The sequence below is a fragment of the Neopsephotus bourkii genome, unplaced genomic scaffold (genome assembly GCF_033783945.1).
Source record: "Neopsephotus bourkii isolate Nb327-2 ecotype Australia unplaced genomic scaffold, CSIRO-AGI_Nbou_v1 NB_1139, whole genome shotgun sequence".
In the NCBI taxonomy this organism is placed as follows: Eukaryota; Metazoa; Chordata; class Aves; order Psittaciformes; family Psittacidae; genus Neopsephotus; species Neopsephotus bourkii.
The window spans coordinates 179,683-200,988 of NW_026901625.1; the positions used below are offsets into that span (position 1 = coordinate 179,683).

The window sequence follows — 21,306 nt, forward strand, 5'->3', positions numbered from 1 at the left end:
AACCAGATACTGGTTTGTACCACCCTCGTCCAGTTCCTTATTTAGCCTTGTTCCTGTATGTGGAATGGTCTGATGAGAACTTATTTCAGATGGAAGTTTTTCAGAGTGGTGACTAAAAGAAGGTGCCTCATCTGGAGGAGAGGTCATTGAAATACCAACTTGTGTGAAAACCAGGTGATGAGTTTGCACACAGCCATTGTGTGCTGCTGGGGCTTAGAGTTCTAATTTGTAATAGCTGCCTGCAGTCAGCGTTTTCTCTATGAGGAAAGTTAAATGCTTTTACATTCATGTTTCAGTCACTGAAGTCGACTCTCACATTCACTGAAGGGAATTCAGAGGTAGATGTAGATTGTGAAATCCTTTTCCCCCACTGCAGTGGAGAAATGGACTTTGTTCATATTTTTTCTTATTTGGTGTGGGACTTGTGAAATGGTTTGGGAAGAGTTGTGTTCTGATGCTTTACACCTTTAGATTATTGCAGAATATTGTATTTTATCCATAGAGTCATAGTTACAAGAATCTCCTCCCTTTTTTTCTCCTGTATCTACTGAGCAAGCAACAAACTCAAATCAAAACTGATTTTTATTTCTCTTTCAAAAAAGTTTGTTTCTGTAAGATTCAGTTTCATGTAGTAGTGGCGCTTTCTTATGAAGACACAAAGTAATCTAGCTACTGTTGTAGAGAGGCTTCTCTGTTGTGTTGGCTATACAAGTATTAACTATATGTGATTAGTATTTTGCAGACACTATCTTAAGACGTCCAGAGACTAGTTCTGCAGTTCTTACATGCTGTGTAGGGTGCATACATCTGTACTTAGTTTGGGGTTTTTTTGTACACAAAGGTAAAGGTGCTTCAGGTATTGTTAGTCCTTGACTTGCGTTTTGCAACAAAAACTATTCCTCCCCACACAGACACCCTGCTGCTACACTGAAAGTCTGTGCAAGCACTTAGTAATTAAATTATGGGGCAGCATATAAAATAATTGATAGGAGGATTAAGACTTGTATTATCAAATGAAGTTGCTGTTTTAATTGTACCTTTCCTGAAATGCCCACCTGCATGCAGATCTTAGAATGGGAAATGCCTCCTCTCTGGCTTGGAGATAGTTTCTCGTAAAACAAAGCTGAAAATGGGAATGCTGAATATATCTTTGCCTAGCGTGGATCACACCTGCAGTATTAAGGTAGAGGGCCTGCACCTCTTTGTGGGAACACCTGGGCTGATATAGAATTTTTTTTTAAAGTGATACTTTGTGTCTTTCCCCCTTCTCCAGTATGAAGTGGAACAGAACAGAATTTACCACCTGAAACTGCTGCTTCAAGTTTAGATCAGGAAAAGAATATACCACATTGTAACAACTCAAGACCAAAGAAGAGGAAACTTACACTGAAGACACAAGGCTTGATCTGAAACAAGAAGTTTGTGCCTACTCAACAGCTTCAAAAGAGCACGTCCCAACGCTGCTAGTAGTCTTTTTCTCCAGTGCTGTATTGAAACTGCCAAAGGGCAGCAGCACTTGTATTCTCTATTAGCTTAATAGATCAAGTTCTCTTGCTATCTTTTTTTCTTTCTTTCTCTCTCATTTTCCTTATTTTTTTAAATAATAGCAGTCTTCATCCTTAGAAACTTGTGCTGAAACAGAAGAATCGGCTAATACTACTGAAAGTGCAATATTTGAATATCGCTGCGAGGTTGGTGTGCATATATAAAGGTTTTATATATATATTTCAGAACTTAATAGGAAATAAGTTGCCAACAGGATGTATGTTGGTTTTTACTGTTATGTTGGCTTTTTAGTATATAACAAATTAATAGTACTTGCAATATTCTTCTAGTTAATGATGCTTATAACCCTAGAGAGCTGGTTATTAATGTTTCTGGCCTCTAGTAATGGTAGTGTTGTGATTCAAATCCCTTCTTTTCAAATAACTACTTATTTAAAAGTCAGCTGTTGGGAGTCAGCTGTTGGCATAGTTGGGCAATCATGATGCAGTAGAGAGCCATTATATTGTAGGTCCAAGTAATTAATAGGTAGTAGCCTATTACTAGAAGCTTCTTAAAGCACAATTTTATGACAGTACTCCTGGTGATCTGTATAAATGGATGTTGTATTTGACTTTTTTGTTATGCTCTTTTTTAACATGCTTGCACAGGTCTGGGAATATCACAAGCATCTGGGAAGGCTGCTGATACTATAATGTGTCCTTCTCTTTACAACAGAGTTTAGTGCCGCCCTGAGGAGTGTATCTTTGAACTTAAGATATCAGACTTTAGAATATTGATGAGTTCTTTGTGCTGTGCTACTAATGCTTCTTGAAATACTATGCTACTAATACTCGTATGGTTTATATATTGCAGTGATGGTGACAGGAACTAGTCTAACTCTCAGCAACTTTGCATAGTAGTTTTTTTTGTTAGATATTCTGAGAAAATGTGGCCTTTAACCATAATCCACTTCATAAAGGGAGAGTCAACACCTGTGACTTTCATCCTTTGAGCAGCTCAGGCTGCACATGAGACATCTTTGCTGAGAAAGTAGCACAGCACTGCAACAGTTAACTCAGAAAGGTGGCGGAACTTCTGCCATTGGAGGTTTTTAGCTCAGTTAGACAAAGCCTTGGCTGCCTTTGTCTGGTGGCTAGAGGCTGAAGAGGATGAAGGAGAGTTCTCCAGGGGTCTCTGCCTGGCCCAAGTTTTTTGAGTCACTATTTTATGACGTGTTTGTACTTTTGACTTGAACATGTGAGAGTAGTGCTTTGTGCCAGATAGTGCAGGTTTGTAGGGTATCTTGATACCCGAGGCCCTCTAATTGTAAGCTAAGAGGGCAGTTTAGATGAAAATCAAGAGATTGAGTAGCTGCTTGTCTGTAACACTGGGGCTTATCATGCCAGTTTAACAGATAATGCTGCATTTTACTGTTTGTCTTCTTCTAGAAGACATTATGTAATCACTTGGCTACTTAATTTTGGGACAGTATGTAGGCTATCATTCTGAGTATGGTGGCAATAAAATTGATACCTAACCTGGCTGTGAACCAAATGTTCACATAGAAGTTACATGCTTTGCTTCATATTTATAAACTACCATGTTGCAGTGTGTTCTTGCACTGGTGTTATGGTTCTGTGTTGAAATAGAATGTTTTTCATTCTCCTAAAGTTTTTGACAGTGTCAAAGGTGCCTGAAGAGACACATCCCTAAAGCTGGTAGCAAATTATAGTACATTACATCAGGCAAAGTAGGAAAGGATTAAAACAAGTAAACTCTGTTGGTTCTAGGTTTGCAGGTTCTGTGGAATTTGCCTCAAGATTGCAATGCGGAGAGATGTCAGGAATCTCTTAACTAGTGGGGTGTTAATTTCATAACACTGAAAAAATGTTTAAGCACTTAAAACCTTTTTTAGGTATGAAAGGCTGAACAAAGAAAGCAGGGACAAACTTTGCAGGGATGTCAAACTGAATCTGTTGGTTCAGAACTGTTGCATTTTTCCTAAACCTGCTTAATTTGGAAGAGCAGATATTTCAGGTATTTCCTGGCTCTCGTGTGAAACAGTGAATGTGGGAGTACTTTGAGGTGCAGTGCTTCAGAAAGTCAGGAGTTTGGTTTGGTCTAAACAATATTTTGGTGTTGTATTTCTGGCCTGTTTTATAAATATGTTGCCTATCTAAAGATGATTGTTTTGCAAAAGCTTGACTGTTTTGGTGCTCTAGAATTTGCTTGTTACAGTAACTTCTACAAGCCCTTTGTGTTTCTGTTAATAATAGTTACTGTATTATGTGGGCATGGAGAAAACAAACCTATTTTAAGTCAATAAGTGGGTTTTGTGTTTTTTTTTTCCCTCCCTATGTTTTCTTTTAACCAGATGAGCTTTGATCCAAACCTGCTCCACAACAATGGACACAACGGGTACCCCAATGGTACTTCGGCAGCACTGCGTGAGACTGGGGTTATAGAAAAACTGCTGACCTCTTATGGCTTCATTCAGTGTTCAGAACGGCAAGCTAGACTGTTCTTCCACTGTTCCCAGTATAATGGCAACTTACAGGAGCTCAAAGTAGGAGGTAATGAGGCAACTTCCAGAGCTTCTTGAGTGAAGACCAGGCTCTTTCACTTGCCGTAGAAAATACTTCTGTCTTATGGCATGATCACATGGGTGCTGTGGCTTCTGGTGGGCTAAGAGACAACTGAACTAACCCACCACTCCTGATGAGAGACATTTGCAACACTTAAGCTTTGTGCAGCTTGCATTAATGTAGTTGTGACCATTCTGACAGAGGTATGGTGTTAGGTCAAAATTGCATAACTGAGATGGAAACAAGTGCTTTGACTGTTTCTTCTTTAGAATTAAATTAATTCTTGAGTATGGCCAGTTGTGTTTCAGAATGGGCAGGCTGCTACTTCACGCTACTGATTAATGTGGCAATGAAGGTTCTAAACTTTTGAATGGCATGTGTTATGTTGTCTGAACTTCCATTTGAACTCTACTTTACAGTGAGCAGGGCAGGAGGAGGGAATAACTCAGGGGCAAGCCATTGCAGTAGAGTAGTTTGTTAGCAGCAGGAGTGAATAACCAGGGAAATATTTGCAAATAGTGTGTCCTTGCTTAGTAACAAGACTTTGTGTTTGGCTACACACTTTACTGAGATTTTACTTTGTGTTTGGCTGCAAGCAGTGGATTAGCACATGTCACCATTAAGTGATTTTAAAAACCCAAAACAAAACCCCTAAACAAAACTGTGTCACCATTATTGTGTGTTTGTCTTGTAGATGATGTTGAGTTTGAAGTGTCTTCTGACCGCCGAACTGGAAAACCCATTGCTATTAAATTGGTGAAGATAAAACCAGAAATATTACCTGAAGAACGAATAAATGGACAAGTTAGTGCCTGTTTGCTATGCATGCGTAATTTCCACGCTTCACTCCAGTACTGAAGGCTAAATTCATTTAGCATGCATATAGCCAAATATGGTGTACTGTTACACTGAAACATATCTTTGTTCTGGTAAAAATATCAGAGGTTCTGTTTGAGCTCTTCCTTAGCTCCAAACAATTCTTACAGTCGCTAGATGCTCTGTAAAAGTGAAACTTGGCAACATGGCATTCCCTGTTGCACGCTAGAAGTGCATCCGTGAGTGTATAGTAGGGGATATTGAGATTCATGTTGTATTCAACAGTGCTGCTTGTGCAATGACTAGCAATGGATTTTATTTGTTTTTGGCTGGTAGGTTGTGTGCGCTGTTCCTCACAATTTAGAGAGTAAATCTCCAGCTGCCCCGGGTCAGAGTCCAACAGGGAGTGTATGCTACGAACGTAATGGGGTAAAGCTTGTATATTTTACTTGAACTCTTCACTGGTCCATCACTGTGGTCTATGAGCAAAACATGTGATGCAATTTATAATGTAGACAGCTGACATTGCTAAGAGCTTTAGTTCTTGGCCAAAACCCCCCATGCTTTGGTAATTACTACAAGCAAAAATGTTAATTCCACAGCTTGCTAGCTTATATCTGTGGAGAACTTTATAAAGTCACAAAGTTGTTTCTTCTCTTTTAAAACCTAATGAAGCTGGGTTTGTAATGTTCATGTATCCTTACCTTGAAGACTGAAGTTTAGAAACTGACATTTCAAGATGGCCACATAAAAACTTTTCAACTTAAGTTGCTTGTTAAAAACTCATCCAAGCAGCATGATGGGGAAAAAGGAATGGTTTTGCATGCCATGTTTGAGCATTTTCCATTTTCTCAACTCAATTTTTTTAGTGCAGGTATCGTTATTAAAACTGTGTTAATCTTTCTTTGAAGCTGCTGTTCTGCAAATACGAAGTAATAATGTCAGTCAATGTTAATTTACAGGAAGTATTTTACCTGACTTACACCCCAGAGGACGTTGAAGGAAATGTACAGCTGGAAACAGGAGATAAAATCAACTTTATAATTGATACAAATAAACAGTAAGTTGGTATTGCTTTTCTGCCTTTGTACTTTGGGTAGTAGGCAGGCGGAATTAATGCCTGTTCCAAGAATTGAAATGACATTATGAAGTAATCTTCATTTTTGCTGCAGTTTTAAGTTATTTCAGGTTTGCTCTGTTTACTTTTTTCCTCTCTAGTACTGGTGCTGTAAGTGCTCGTAACATTATGCTACTAAAAAAGAAACAAGCCCGCTGTCAAGGAGTAGTCTGTGCCATGAAAGTAAGTGGTGCTTCAGCTTTCAAGTTTCCTTAGAAAATGAAATGCTGTTCTGAAAAGTGGTATTATAAGTAATACATTTAGGGCACTGAGAGCTATTAACAACTTGGAGCTGTGGGTGTAAACTGGGTGAAACAGCTGATCTTTGATACAAATCTTAACAACTTAAGTCTTACTTATTTCCATTTGTATCTTAATTTCTCATGGTTGTCTGTTTGCTGTGTGCACTTACGAATCTGCTCTGCTGGTGTGTCATAGTCTTTTATTGTCTTTGATAGAACTTGCTCTGTTAAGAGAATAGGCAATTTATTAAGCACTCTGTTCTGTTCTTAGGAAGCCTTTGGATTTATTGAGAGGGGTGATGTCGTGAAGGAGATATTCTTTCACTACAGTGAATTTAAAGGTGACCTAGAAGCCTTACAGCCTGGTGATGATGTGGAGTTTACAATCAAAGACAGAAATGTAAGATGAAATCCAGTAAAAACTGAAGACAAGATGGTAGAGCATAACTGGACAGCTGTCTGTTTTCTCAAATTTACTTGTAAAAGGAGGGAGGAGGTTCATGGGAGAATGGCTCTTTACCTCATCTCTATGGGTATCTGACTGATTTTGTGCTTTTAGGGTAAAGAAGTTGCAACAGATGTTAGACTGCTGCCTCAAGGAACTGTCATTTTTGAAGATATCAGCATTGAACATTTTGAAGGAACTGTAACCAAAGTAATTCCAAAAGTACCCAGCAAAAACCAGGTGAATTTCAGTATTTACTGAAGTTTATGTGAAATGTTTGATTGTATTGAATTCCAGTCCAGCAGTAAGTGTTCCCTTTCCCTGTAACAGTCTGCTGCATAAGCATTGTGTCAGAGTGAAGGACTAAGTTTGGGCTTAACCTGTTACAACCACTCATAGCAGTCACAGTACACAATTTTTCTAAAGATGATGAAAAGCAAGAATTAGGGTACTGCTACACTGGGGAGTGTTTTCTTTAATGTTTCACATACTTCCCATTGAATTTAATTAGTTTAGGATGAGTCTTTAAGGCAAAAGAGTAGGGAAAAGGGGAGAAAATACTTGCTGGAAATGTCTATCTTGGGATTCCTGTGGAGATTAACACTTAAAGACATGTTTGACAGATAACTTGACCATTAATCTTTGCCTTAGAGGAAAGAGCACTTCCCTTATGGCTTTAGGCCAGTCTGCATTGTTGTTTTGGGAGGGGTTGGGGTGGGGTTTCTTGCGTGTTTTGAACACTTGGTAAGACTCTGCTTTTTGGAAGTGTTGTAAGCATGGTTATAAACTCAATTCTTGAAATAGTCTTGATTTCTTTGGCAATAACATGCTTGGTGCTTCAAATAAAATACCCAAACCAGCAAACCACAACAAAGACACCTTTAATTTGGCTATATACAGCAAATTTCAAATGAGGAGTGGTAGAAATGGAACATAGTGGTTTGAGTCCAGCAGGCACTTGGTGTCATCCATACTTCTGTTAGAATAGCTGGCAGAAATACCAATGCTGTCTGCAGTTATGTTGACTCTTGCAGGTGAACTAATGTCTTCTGTTGGGTGTTCTGCCTATAGAGTGATCCATTACCTGGCCGCATCAAAGTTGACTTTGTGATTCCTAAAGAACTTCCATTTGGAGACAAAGATACAAAATCCAAGGTGACCTTGCTGGAAAGTGACCACGTTCGATTCAATATTTCAACAGACAGACGTGACAAACTGGAACGAGCCACCAATATTGAGGTTCTTCCCAATACTTTCCAGTTTACCAATGAAACTAGGGAAATGGCAAGTATCTCTTTTAATTCTTATGGGGAGGTGAAAGTAAAACATGGGGAGGGTTTTGTCTTAAACAGTAACTTCAATGTAAAAATCACTGGTGTGTTCCATTGCCTTTTCTGAAATCCTTAGATATAAGACTAAAATGGATGTGCTAATCAGTATTATAGAGTATCTTTCATTCCTGTAATTTGGAATACTGGTTCTGTTCCAGCTACGCTGTAAGTTTGCCTTCCTTTTCAACTGAAGACCAGTTACATACCAGTGTGATAAGACTGTGATTAGGGAGCCTTTGCTTTAAGAAAACAACTGAACTTCAGCCTCTTGCGTTTTGGCTTTCTATCCTACAGACTTATGTTTCTACTATGGCCAGATATAGTTGCTTGCCTGAACTGAGTTCTCATTGGGCTGACAATTGTTAGCTGAATAGGAGCTAGGAAAGCTCAGGATGTTATGTAAGAGAATGTTCTCAAAGGTGGAAATTGTTTGCGTTGCCATTTAAGTCTTATAAGCCTTTGCTGAGACTTGCTAAAGGATCTGTAGGCACTGGGTTGAACTGAGCATGCTTGTCAATTCTGTCTTGCTCTGTGCCTCTGGCAGGATCTTGTTTTAGTTCTTCCCAACTTGAATAATGAATTATTTCAGCAATTTCATTTGTCTGGAAATCTGATGGGCTTTCTCTTAAACTTCTGTTTGACCATTGCTTTTATTTTCTCTTTATATAAGTTCTTGTATGTTTAGTTTGCATTTATGTGCTTTATATGTATGACTTTGTAGAGCTGTTCTCTGTGTACTAATAGTGCCACGTTCCTTAAGTGTAGTAGTTCTTGTTAATGGCTTAATCTTTTCCATGTCACGCTTAAGAAGAAATTGAGAAACCAGGTAAGTACAACTTATTTGCATTTCACATTGACCATAGCTATTAACACTACAGTTTGCAAGGCAGCGTATTGCATAAACAAATAAATGTTTTCATAGGATTCAGGCCTTGTGTCCAGATTATTATGTACTCCTCAGAGACAGATGGAGTACCTGCAGACAGGTGTCACATAGAACTAAAACTGTAATTGTCCCTTTGACTGTTACCAGGGTGTGATTGCAGCAATGAGAGATGGCTTTGGCTTCATTAAATGTGTGGACCGGGATGCTCGCATGTTCTTTCACTTCAGTGAAATTATGGATGGGAATCAACTCCATATTTCTGATGAAGTAGAATTTACTGTTGTTCCTGTAAGTGAGATTAATACTTCTGAGAAATCTTTACTTTTAAAAGGTATTACATACAGTCTGTCTACAGTCAGATTGATCCTGTTTTCCAGGATATGTTGTCTGCCCAAAGAAATCATGCTATAAGGATTAAGAAGCTTCCAAAGGGCACGGTTTCTTTTCACACCCAATCAGACCATCGTTTTGTGGGCACTATAGACAAAGAAGCCACTCCAGCCAAAGCCGCTAGCCCAAATAAAGGCAAAGAGAAGGTAATGCTTCTACTTGCTAATGCTCTTCTACTTGTGGAGTACCTGTTCTTCATCCCTGGCTTTGAAGCCTGAGGCTGTTTGCTTAAAAATCTAATTCCATTTCTTGAAGCACTCTTACTCCTGTATAAATGTGAAATACATTGAATAGCCAACAACAGCAGTCAGCACAAACTAACCTGTGTGAAACAAGGTAAGAAAAAAATCATTAATGATTATGTTATTGAGGGTAACTTCCAGGAACTTTGGTAAGAAGTTTCTTTCTACCTTCTACTCTGTAAGATACTAGATAGAATAAAAAAATAAAGCTTCTGGGGCTAGAGGAGAACCTCTGCTTTGTCAGGTTGTTATAAACAATACCAGAATACTTAAACTGCCACTGAGTGCGTACTGGAAATAGTAGTAATACTTTTCTTTCCTTTACTGTATTATTTAAAGCTTCTTAAAGTCATTTGCTCTGTTGCGTTTTTCACCTGTTACTGTCAAACCACTGTGGCTCAAATGATCAGTGCTCGAATTGTACACAGGGAACTTGCTCACTTACAAGAGACACTGATTGCTGAATTCTGATGTCTTATTTTTAGGAGGCTGAGGATGGAATAATTGTTTATGATGACTGTGGAGTAAAACTGACCATTCCTTACCAGGCCAAGGATGTGGAAGGATCTGCTAATCCCCAGATAGGAGATAAGGCAATATAACTAAGTATACCATTGGGAAATAATTTCTTTCTGTGCAGTGTGAGGTGGGAGCTTCTCTTTGCCTTGTTACTGGATTTGCTCTCCCTCTTGGAACAAATGAAGGGCAAGGCATCTGCATAATGCTACCAGTTTCCTCTGTCCTAGGTTTGAGGTGCTTAATATATTGTATACCTAAGAATAATATCCTGAAATCTGGTGATATATATGTGAAAATAGTGTCCTAATGCATAAATGAAGCTTTTAAAACAAGGAATTCTTATCATCAAGACACTGGGCTCTGCTTGGGAATAATTAAGAGGAAATCAGCATAGGGATTTTGAGATGAATGGTGAAGAGGGAGAACATATGGTTTAGAGCGAGGTGTCCCTGCCCATGGCAGGGGGTTGGAACTTGATGATCTTAAGGCCCTTTCCAACCCTAACTATTCTATGATTCTATGAGCAACTTAGCATGAGGGATAATGGAAAGGGAAAAAGAGCTTGGAGATCTGGAAGAGCAGCCTAAAAACTGCCAGTGCTCAGCTGTACTAGGAAGGCACCAAATACTATCTTTAAAAACCTGAAACAAGTGGATGAAGCTCAGTACATGTTCACTGGGGGCTACTAATGGTAAGTGTAGTGTAAGGAGGCAAATCACAGGAACAGAAAGATTCTCATCTATAATGGGTAAAAAGCTGAGTGCTGGAGGCTGGCTTGCCTTGCTGGTACTGCTAGTTGTGACTGCTGCTCTTTGGAATGTAGTAAATGTCAATGACTGACAGATGTTTCTGTGAGTGTAGTGGCTAGAAAACTGCTTCCCTGGTGAGTGTAGGTGTTGATTAGACCTACACAGCTTTGAAATGAGTTGGTTTGGGGCTTTTTTTTTTTTTTTTTTTTTTTTTGCAGTGGTGGTTTCTTTGGGTTTTTTCTATCTAGTATTGACATGCACCTCTTCAACAGGTTGAGTTCTGTGTGTGTGAAGTGAAGAGAACTGGTTTGCAGACAGCTGTTTCCGTCAGGATGCTAGGACGCAATTACAGCTCAAAGAGGCTTTTGGGATATGTGGCAGCCCTGAAAGATAACTTTGGATTTATTGAAACAGCAAATCATGATAAGGAGATCTTTTTCCACTACAGGTGAATGACAGTTTATTATTACTTGCTTGTTTGTGTGGGTTTGTTTGGTTGGGGCCAAAGTTTTTTGGGTTTACTGTTAAACCCATCTGGACTTCACAAACACCTATGTGTTAGGTATTTCAAGTTCCATTTATTATCTTTGCTGGACTGGTTCAGGCTTTTCTATTTAGTCAGCAGCCTTGGTATTCTATCCCTGTGAATCCCAGGCCACAAAATACAGTTAATTGTATATTTGAAATGCTTCATGGAATGGGAGGTACTGAACTAGTTAAGTAGTTTCTGATCAACCTATGTAAATGTTGAATGAATGTCATGTTTTTAATAACTGAAGGAAAGTTGTCCATAATTCTGTTTGTCTAGTGAATACTGTGGTGATATTGATAGCCTGGAACTTGGAGACACTGTTGAATACAGCTTGTCAAAAGGCAAAGGAAACAAAGTTAGTGCAGAAAAGGTGAACAAAACACATGCAGGTAAGACTCTGCCTGGTATTTTCTGCTTACAAGGCTCCTGGCAGGTGTGGATGGATAAAGTTTGTTAATAATCCATTTACAGCTGCAGCTTAGATCAACAGGATGATGCTTAACATGGTGTTCATAGGTTTCTTGAAAGCTGTTGCTTATGTTTCCAGATAACAGACAAGTGTAGACCAACAGTCCTGTGGACAGTAGCAACTCTTTAGACCTTTATTGTACTTTGTCCTCTTCAATTCAAGGGTTATAACAGGAGAGCTAGTGGCAGAACAAGCCAAATTAATAATTGCCCTAACTGTGCTGTGCCTTGCAGGAGGTATGCAGCTGGGGTTATTAAGGACTTGGGGACAAAGAAAAAGCATACTTGAAGGTTACTGAATGGTTAAAATACATGGGGAATGGGAACGCAGTGGAAAAGAAGTAAAATACTTTGATTCAGTGGTCTCTGGTTTCACAAAAAAGTAGGGATTTTTTGCTTCAGTGTTTGAAATATCAGTGTGGTCTCTATTAGAAAAGCTGTCGTTACTGCTGTGTTAAAGCTGTTCCAGTGCTAGTGGGTGATAGTGCACTGCCTTCAGTGTCTTGCAGTGCAAACTAGTTTAAAAAGAGGGAATTGTTGACCACTAAAGTATGAAAAGAACATCCTGTTTTTCCGTTGTCTGTTTTCAGTGAATGGTATCACTGAAGAAGCTGATCCAACTGTTTACTCTGGTAAAGTAATTCGTCCTTTGAGGAGTGTAGATCCCACACAGACTGAATACCAGGGCATGATTGAAGTCATGGAGGATGGTAAGATTTCAAGTTACAAGAGTTCTTTTCACAAATGCACAGGAAGTATAGAAGCTTAATAAACTGTAAATAGAGGTGTCAATAGATATCTTACAGAGTATATTCATACTACTAAGCTGATAGTAAAAGCAGCATTTCTAATAACAGAAATAAGTTCTGAATGCCTTCAGGTAGGAAGGGATGCCTGTCAATTGTCCTGTGCTTTTTCCTCCTCTAGGTGAGATGAAGGGAGAGGTTTATCCATTTGGAATTGTTGGAATGGCAAACAAAGGTGACTGTCTGCAAAAGGGAGAGACTGTAAAGTTTCAGCTCTGTGTTCTTGGTCAAAATGGGCAGACAATGGCTGTTAACATCACACCATTCCGCAGAGCCACGGTGGAATGTGTGAAAGATCAGGTGAGTGATGTATATTCACAGGAAATACCAGTTAACATGGCATAGAGCAGATGAAAACCCACTTCAGCACTTTAATCCAGGAATCTTGTTGGGCAGGGATGGATTGCTTTGTGTGCTGGTCCTAGGGAAGCAGGTTTGTGTCACCCAGGCACTGGCTTATGCAAACCTGTGTCATGTGGCTTCAGGGAAGGTGAACACAGTACTTGGTTCTGCTGGTTCATTGGTGCTATTGGGCAGCAGTTCCTGACCAGAATCAGTTGATTCTGAATGCCTGTTTCTGGGATGTCCTAGAAATTCTTCTAACTAGTTTTTGCTGAACAGGGTGTTTAAAAAAAGGTTTCAAAAAGAAACAAAGTGGTGCAAACTCTGCTTCTGGAAGCTGCTTCCCAGCATTAAGCAGACAGTGCTTGCAGACCACCTGAAACATGAATGATAATGGTAAACTGGCCAGCTGCATCTCACAATTCTTTGAAAATTAAGTGCTGTGGATGCTTTCTGATTTTACAGCTATTCTGCAGCACTAAGCTCTAGTCATTGCCAGAGGGAGTGAGTTTTGCCAAGTAAAATGGTGAATGGGGGTAACTGACTACTTACACCAAAGATAGACCAACAAGTGGAGTAGTTTCTGCTGTATAAGGAGCAGTCTTGGAAAAGAACATGCAGCAGCACTCTTCAGTTTAATACTGAGAATGTTGCCAGGACTTTGGCAGGTTTAAAAACTTGTTCTATAGGTTTTGGGGTTTAAATGTGACTTTACCAACTCAAAAGTGCCTAGACTTCCACAAGTATTGTTTCCAGCAGAATGTTCTGATCAGTGTAGAAATTGTATTTCCACTTCTAAAAGTCATTAAACTGCAGTAATGAGTAAGTCATTGAATCTGTTCAGATCCAGAGGGGAAAAAAAATAACCTTGTGATATGTTGTTTTCAGTTTGGTTTCATTAATTATGAAGTGGGTGACAGCAAAAAGCTCTTCTTCCATGTCAAAGAAGTGCAGGATGGTGTGGAGCTGCAGGCTGGGGATGAAGTGGAGTTCTCTGTAATCCTGAACCAGCGCACAGGAAAATGCAGTGCCTGTAACGTATGGCGTGTCTGGTGAGGATTTACAGTTCAAGTGACTTAATCTGGCATCATGTCTGCATCACAGCAGGCTGGTGCAAGCCTCTTCTAAACTGAGCTGTTCCTAGATTGGGAGCTCTGAACTTCTGGCTTTAGTGAGAACTTCTCACCCAAGAGCTGCCATTATTTAGAGATGTTGATGCTATACCATTATGTACTGGCCACTTGTAAGCCTTTTATTGTTGCAGTTAAAGGAAACAAATGTAGGAAATGCTACTTAGATGTGCATGAGAGTAAATGCAACACCTCTACTCAGTACAGAATACCCTTTTGAGGAGCTTGAGCTACTGCTATTTTGTAGCCCTGTGCCTTAAAGTAATGGTTTTGAAGCAGAATTGTGTGGCATCACTGAGGTCTGCTTTTGCACAGGATGGGTGATACTAATGGGGACAGCGAATAGCTTGTACCACCTCTGGGAAGTGACCCATACTCTCTGTGGCTGACTCTGTTACAGTGAAGGCGCGAAGGCTGTCGCTGCCCCACGTCCTGACAGACTCGTTAATCGTTTAAAGAGCATTAATCTGGATGATGCCAATGCTCCTCGGCTCACAGTTCTTCGTCAGCCTCGGGGACCGGATAATTCAAAGGTATGTAAGTTAAAAGGCTGCATTGTAGAGTAACTGCAGTTTGGGTTTGAACTTGAATGACATAAAATTGACTCCTCTGTTGGAAACCTGAATGGTTGGAAGCACAGTGTCCACCTTCATTCCGTAGTGAATGACTCACCTGCTGTGAGAGATAAGATTATTTCTACATGATGTCAGGGTGCTGTCCCCTGTGTCAATCAATCATGTGTGCTGTGGTTTGAAGAGCATGCGGTATCAAAGCAGCCAGTTGCAGCTTGTGTTCTAACACCTGATGGCTCTCCAGGTTTGTTTATAAACCTCCTGCTCCCCTTCTCAGAGACAGTGAAATGTCTTCACATCAATTTGGCTTTCACAGGAGGTTCTGCCACCACTCGATAAACAGAAGTGAAGTGGCTGGAATCTCTTGGGGCACCCAGGGACCCACAGAACCTGTACTGTCTGTTTCTAAAGCCAAACGTAGCTAATTAGAAGAAGCATGCTCAGTCAGTCCTGGATTGGAAAACAACACAGGTTGACTTTACAGTGTGAGGCTGGAGCTAAAAGTTACTTGTGTTTTCCTTGCAGGGATTTGGTGCAGAGAGAAAGATCCGCCAGGCTGGTGTTATAGACTGATCCTCAAAGCCCATCCCTGATAAACGGCTGAGTGCTGGGGGCTGGTGAAGGGTACTGAATATCTCCCTGTTAATCCCTTCCTCCAAATTCTAAGAAGCTATTACACCGGTTTTAACACCCTCTCATGTTATGTTTAAAATAAACTTATGAAACCATTTTAAAATTATGCACAGTTGCATTCTGGAAAACTTTAAGGTGGCGCCTTTATAGTATCACATTTTAGAAGCTTGTTTTGAATGGTGCATTTAAACGCAACTGGTTACTGCAAATCTACGTTGCCTCTGTGAGTATAAACAATGAGAGCTCGACTCGGGTAGACCTTATGGAATTCTGCACTACAGTTCTCTTTCCTTTGTTATCTTGGCTGAGGCGTTCCTATGCCTTAGTGAATGACTGCGTTGTGTCCACTTCCTAGTGGAAGTGGAGGCTCCCTTCAGCTCACTGCTCCACTCCCAAGGACTATGTCAGGGTGGAATCAGTGCAACTTGATACAAATCTGAACATTCAGCTAAGTTGGTGGCCAAATGTTCCAATGTTTTCCTGTTTCATTTAACTTCAGTCCTTTCGCCCAATGAGAGCCGCTTTCTGAGTTTCACCTTGTGTTTGTAGCGTTCAGAACCACGTGCAGTGCAGAATTTCCTAAGGCTGAGGTGTGCCATCAGTGTGGTAATTTAAATATACTTCAAACAATGCACAAATCTGCTGCTTCCACCACTGCAGCTTCCACGCCCCCTTTTCGTTGACTGATTTAATCTGAAACAAAGGACAAAGTTGTGCCTGAAGTGAATACTTTTTTTTTTCCTCTTTTTTTTTTTTGCAGCCAGCACCATGTACTGTAACAGAATAAATACTCCTTTAGGCTTCCCATACTAGCTGTACCGAGCCTTTCATCGGGGTGGGATAGTTGATCTCTGTGTGCTTTATTTTGCGCCCCCGGCCCCTTCCCCCTATGTTCCCCTTACACTTCATCATCAAGAAACCGGATTGATCGGTCTGAGTCTTATTTACCCAACAGGATCAGGAGTTACCGCTCGGGATCGAGGCGAGTTCCGGGGTTTGGGTTTGGTTTCCTTCAGTTTTGGGGTTGTTTTTGTTTTGTCACGTTACCTCTCTTCTCGCTGTAGGGGTCTCTCGGGGAGCCGCGTTACCTTTGTAAACCGGACGTTGCTTTCTCCAGGTTTTTCTGTTAACGGCAAAGAATGGAAATAGAATAAAGTTTTACTGATTTTGAGACAAAACGAACCTTCCTCCCGCCCGTCTCTTCCTTCCCACCGGGGGGGGGGCCGGGGGTGAAGGGAAGCCGTGCCGGCAGCACGTGTCCGGAAGTAGCTGTCCTCCGCCGCCGCGCTTCCGGCGGTGGGTGATGACGCGAAGGCGGCGGCGGAAGGCGGAAGCGGCGGAGGGCGGCGGGACGCGCCGCGGGGCGGCCGGGGCCCGCAATGACCGAGTACAAGCTGGTGGTGGTGGGCGCTGGCGGCGTCGGGAAGAGCGCGCTCACCATCCAGCTCATCCAGAACCACTTCGTGGACGAGTACGACCCCACCATCGAGGTGAGCCGCGGGGCCGGGCGGGGCGGCCGCCGCTCGCCTCACTCGTTTGGTTCCTGTGGGGCTGTGGCTAAAAGCAGCCGGTGCCGGCCCCGCGCGGCCCGGGGGGTGCGGAGGGGAAGCGGGAGGATTCGGGCCACTGAGTTGTATCGATACCGAGCACCCATTTAACGTTACCTTGTTAACGAGAAGAACGGGAGAAAGAATGAGAGACAAGGGAGAGAGAAGGGTTTATTCCCGTTATGCATCGGGTCGTGCTCGGAACAAGCCATTGCACTGCAGCCCCTGCGCGGCTCGGGAGCTGCAGGCACAAGTGGACCTGTAATCGCATGAATAGCTGGTAAATGCAGTGCTGGAGAACGCTTGGACTTGATGAGCTTAAAGGGCTTTTCCAGCCTGGTTGGTTTTATGATTCCAATGTAATACCCACATGTTCAGATAAGAATAGTTTATTGACTAAAGGGTTATATAATAACAGTGATAAGGAAAATAACGAGGGGAGGGACTATAAAACTAAAAGGGAAAATGAAAAAAAAAAAAAACAACAAACACGAGTGATGCCCAATACAATTGCTCAGGACCTGCAGACCAATACCCAGCCCAACCCCAGCAGCGATCAGTCCCTTCTGTGTAACTTCCCCCCAGTTTATATACTGGGCATGACGTGCTGTGGTATGCAATACCCCTTTGGCTAGTTTGGGTCAGGTGTCCTGTCCCTGCTTCCTCCCAGCAGAGGAGGAATTCTCTAGGAAGAGAATTAACTGTGCTACAGCTGAAACCAGGACACTCTTTCTAAGACTCCTTGCTGCCCAAGGCAGGGTGCAGGTAGGCACAATGGCAACAAAAGAAGTCATCAGTTGGTAGGTTGGAGATTCCAGTCGTGGTGCTGCAGTGATGGTGTTTATCATTTTTCTACCACTAAAGGATTTTCTTACAAACAGGACTCTGCATTTTAGTCAGAAAGGTTGAGGGGGACTAGAGCAACAGTTTAATCCCTTACAGTTCTTAATACTGGTGTATTTTTGTCAGGCAGGGCTAGAAAAGCTCCTGATTCGTGCTTCCCTTTATTCTTATTATATTTATTTTTTCCTTAAAACTGCCCGGGGTGGACAGAAGTCGAGCAGTGCTTTACCCTACAGTCTGCCTGTGTGTGTTCCAGGACTCGTACAGAAAGCAGGTGGTTATCGATGGCGAGACGTGCCTGTTGGACATCCTGGACACTGCGGGGCAGGAGGAGTACAGCGCCATGCGGGACCAGTACATGCGAACTGGGGAAGGATTCCTCTGTGTCTTTGCCATTAACAACAGTAAATCATTTGCTGATATTAACCTTTACAGGTATGACCAGGGGCTGTGCCACCGGAGCAGAGAACGGAAAAGGCACGAGACCCATTTGCTCTTAAATCCAGTGACGAGTAAATAATAGACAACTATTAAATCTCTCGGTTATTTGAGGAAGTTTTTCAAGCTTATCTGTGTTCTGTGTCAATGCTTGAGTAGTCTGTTGAGAATGGGGCACTTATCTGGGTGGTCATTTTAATCCAGTGACGTTTAGAGCACGCAGAACATGATCTCTAAGAAAATGGGCAAGGAGGCAAATGGTGAAGTTACATGTGGACAAGAAGATGAAGTGTAGGAATTTATTTGACATATTGCTGGAGTTTGGAACCCCTGAGTCCTGTCCAGCTTTAGTATCTATTTTTGTAGCACAAGGTTGGTTGAATATGAACTAAACAAGTCTTTATATTTTGAAAACAGTTCCTAACTTTTTAAAACTTGTCTTTTTTAAGAGAACAGATCAAGAGAGTGAAAGATTCGGATGACGTGCCAATGGTGCTAGTTGGGAACAAGTGTGATTTGCCCACAAGAACAGTAGACACAAAACAGGCTCAAGAATTAGCGAAAAGCTATGGAATCCCCTTCATAGAAACATCTGCTAAAACAAGACAGGTAAGATGCTTCTGTTCTCATCTGACCTCTTCCTGCATGATAAATGCAGAACAGTCTCACATTTTCCCATGTACTGTGGGCAGCCACAGCTTCATGTCTGTAAGGAGAGCTTCATTCTTCCCTGTGAGGGTGCTGGGGCGCTGGCACAGGGTGCCCAGAGAAGCTGTGGCTGCCCCATCCCTGGCAGTGCTCAAGGCCAGGTTGGACACAGGGGCTTGGAGCACCCTGCTCTAGTGGAAGGGGTCCCTGCCCGTGGCAGGGGTTGGAGCTGGAGTTGGCAGTATTGGATGTAAGGTCCCTTCAGCCCAAACCATTCCATGATTCTATGATCTGCTCTTGCTAGGGCATGGTCAGACTGCCATTAGTCATCACAGACTTGTTCAGTTTTCTTGGCTTCTTAACAAAGGCTTTGTAAAAGATTATGTGTACAGAAGGATTTCCCCAGTGGACTAATAGGTTTGTACAGAGCTGGACTGGATACATGGCCTTGTCTGGTCAGCCTGGTTCTACCCACAGCAGTGTGGACTGAAGCAGAAAAGCTGCAGTTATTAAGCAGCAGCCAGAAGATCCTAAGAATCCTAAACCAGAGATGATGAGTCAAGAAGTAATTTTACTGCACAGGACCCCTCTACAGTTACAGTTTGCTTGTCTCCTTTAATGGCTGTTCCTCTGAGTGTTTGCCTCTGAGGAGGAGTTAAGATCATAAGCCAAGAGTTTGGGACTTTAGTGCTAGTTTCTCCTTCTTATGAGCTATAGTATAAGTTGGCTACTACTCTTCCTGTATGGGTATGTCTTTCAACTATGTTAAGAGATTCTGGGATGCAAAGAATAGTCATTTCAAAAGCTTCAGGGAAGAAAATACTTCACCTGGATCCTTTGCATTCAGGGCGTGGAAGATGCTTTTTACACACTGGTGAGAGAGATCCGGCAGTACCGGATGAAAAAGCTCAACAGCAATGAGGATGGGAATCAAGGCTGCATGGGATTGTCCTGCATTGTGATGTGATAAGGTGAGCTTAATGTCAGTCTTCTATTACTGATCATTGTTGGTTTTTCTGTGTCATTTTGTCGGTGTCTCCTTCCTTTGGGAAATCATTCTGACTATTTGGAGAATATGTCATTTTTGTTTTATACACGAGAAGCACCTGAACTAGAAAGGGAACATGCACAGTTCTGCAGTCACCATTTGCTGGTGGTTGATTGACCCCTGAGCAGCTCAAGTGGTTTTGCTCTGGAGTATTTACTGTTTGAAGATTAACCAAATAAACTAATGCAAGTAATAAACTTTAGGAGTTCCCCAGCTGAAATTCTTTCCAGCAGTTACCTGAAAGATGTTGCTCATCACCAGACAAACAGGCAGATGAGTTGGGGACTGTTGCTCTGCGCATCACAAGGTGGAGAGCAGCTAATTAGAAATGCCTTTCTGTTCCAGATGCCAAGAATACGTGGTTCAGATGTAGCTGCTGGACAAGTCTCGATGCTACTTTATTGCGTCTCATGCTGATGCCCTGCAGTATTTTGGTGCCAGTGACCAGAATCTTGGTACCAGTTAATTAGCACAAGGTCCTTTTCTGTGCTCCATCTGAAGAGAACATCTGTGGCATCTACCTCCTTGCTCAGCTAACAGAGCAGTCGTATCTCTTGATGAACTGGGATTCTTTTCTCACTGTGTTATCTGGGTTTGGTCAAGAAGAAAACCAGTCACAAGAAAAGTGAACTACAGAGACTAAATGCTGTGAAAAAGATGACACTTTACCTCTAGAGTAAAAAGCTAGAAACGATGTTTGTCCCCTTTTGATTGGATTCTGATTTGCAGCACTGTCAGAGGAGTAGCACTGATCGTTGCTTGGCAGCTTATGTCAGAAATGCTTTTGCACCATGGATGCTCCTGTCTCATATCAGATTGGTATCTGCTCTCTGTGCACCCCTACAGTATATTTGCAACATCTCCTTTGTGCCAGGAGTACCACTTAACTGATCCTTCATTTTCTGTAATAAAAAGGAATTCTCTTTCCTAACTTAAGCGCCTGTTTGCTAAGAAGATTGGAAGTTTTCCCCTGTTCCCTTGGGTTGAGGAAAACCCCAAGGACTGGAATTTCGTGGGAGCTTATTGTCTGAAGCAGGCAAGTCTTTTGTGGGTGATACGTTTACCTGACAGGATACTAATGAAAGAGTTCATAGATTGGAAGATCCAGCAGGCACTTGTAAGACTCTTGAACTAGGGAGGGGGACATTCTGCCTCTGGTTTTTACTTTGTTTGTAGGTGGAACTGTTTGTATTGTTTTTCTGCAGCATTCAGATCTCTTCTGAGTTGGACCAAATTAGTCAGATGCTCATTTAACATTAACTGCCAGCATTTATGGGCAGCTTCTCAATAGTTAATCCAATAACTGGAGGTTAGAGAACTTGCACAGCTGTTACTCAGCTCTGTAACTTGCAGACTACTTTATCCTGAATTATTTTCTTACCAGCAGACTGTAAAACACAGTCTCTGCAAATTGTCTCTCTGTGAAATGTAGCTGGAGAGTCTCCGTGTCAGGGAGGGCTGTGGGATTTCAGGCTGACTCTGCTTGGTGCAG

The 21,306-nt window shown here is 41.7% G+C and overlaps 2 protein-coding genes across 3 annotated transcripts; both read left to right on the forward strand.

The window, feature by feature from the left end:
* Positions 1–1,291: 1,291 nt before the first annotated feature.
* CSDE1 (cold shock domain containing E1) lies at positions 1,292–15,396 on the forward strand. 2 transcript variants are annotated; one of them, XM_061362769.1, is made up of 19 exons: positions 1,415–1,691; positions 3,860–4,058; positions 4,765–4,874; positions 5,223–5,315; positions 5,849–5,946; positions 6,105–6,186; positions 6,517–6,645; positions 6,805–6,930; positions 7,762–7,974; positions 9,055–9,195; positions 9,285–9,443; positions 10,025–10,132; positions 11,080–11,255; positions 11,616–11,728; positions 12,398–12,517; positions 12,735–12,913; positions 13,844–14,007; positions 14,486–14,618; positions 15,183–15,396. In XM_061362769.1, exons 2-19 carry the CDS (start codon positions 3,860–3,862, stop codon positions 15,228–15,230), a joined length of 2,391 nt encoding a protein of 796 aa, XP_061218753.1. In that variant the 5' UTR covers positions 1,415–1,691; the 3' UTR covers positions 15,231–15,396. The 2 variants fall into 2 exon arrangements, with proteins under 2 accessions (XP_061218754.1, XP_061218753.1); XM_061362770.1 differs by lacking the exon at positions 5,223–5,315 and having other exon boundaries at positions 1,292–1,691.
* A 1,234-nt stretch (positions 15,397–16,630) lies between these two features.
* Positions 16,631–20,745, forward strand: NRAS (NRAS proto-oncogene, GTPase). Its single transcript, XM_061362771.1, has 5 exons — positions 16,631–16,780; positions 17,937–18,115; positions 18,568–18,727; positions 19,614–19,737; positions 20,160–20,745. Exons 1-4 carry the CDS (start codon positions 16,670–16,672, stop codon positions 19,731–19,733), a joined length of 570 nt encoding a protein of 189 aa, XP_061218755.1. The 5' UTR covers positions 16,631–16,669; the 3' UTR covers positions 19,734–19,737; positions 20,160–20,745.
* The last annotated feature ends 561 nt before the right edge of the window (positions 20,746–21,306 follow it).

Coding starts and splice junctions, on each gene's coding strand:
- CSDE1 (XM_061362769.1), top strand. CDS start 3,860: ATGAGCTTTGATCCAAACCTGCTCCACAACAATGGACACAACGGGTAC. Junction 4,875..5,222: donor AAGAACGAATAAATGGACAA/GTTAGTGCCTGT, acceptor TTTGGCTGGTAG/GTTGTGTGCGCTGTTCCTCA. Junction 5,316..5,848: donor TATGCTACGAACGTAATGGG/GTAAAGCTTGTA, acceptor GTTAATTTACAG/GAAGTATTTTACCTGACTTA.
- NRAS (XM_061362771.1), top strand. CDS start 16,670: ATGACCGAGTACAAGCTGGTGGTGGTGGGCGCTGGCGGCGTCGGGAAG. Junction 16,781..17,936: donor AGTACGACCCCACCATCGAG/GTGAGCCGCGGG, acceptor TGTGTGTTCCAG/GACTCGTACAGAAAGCAGGT. Junction 18,116..18,567: donor GCTGATATTAACCTTTACAG/GTATGACCAGGG, acceptor GTCTTTTTTAAG/AGAACAGATCAAGAGAGTGA.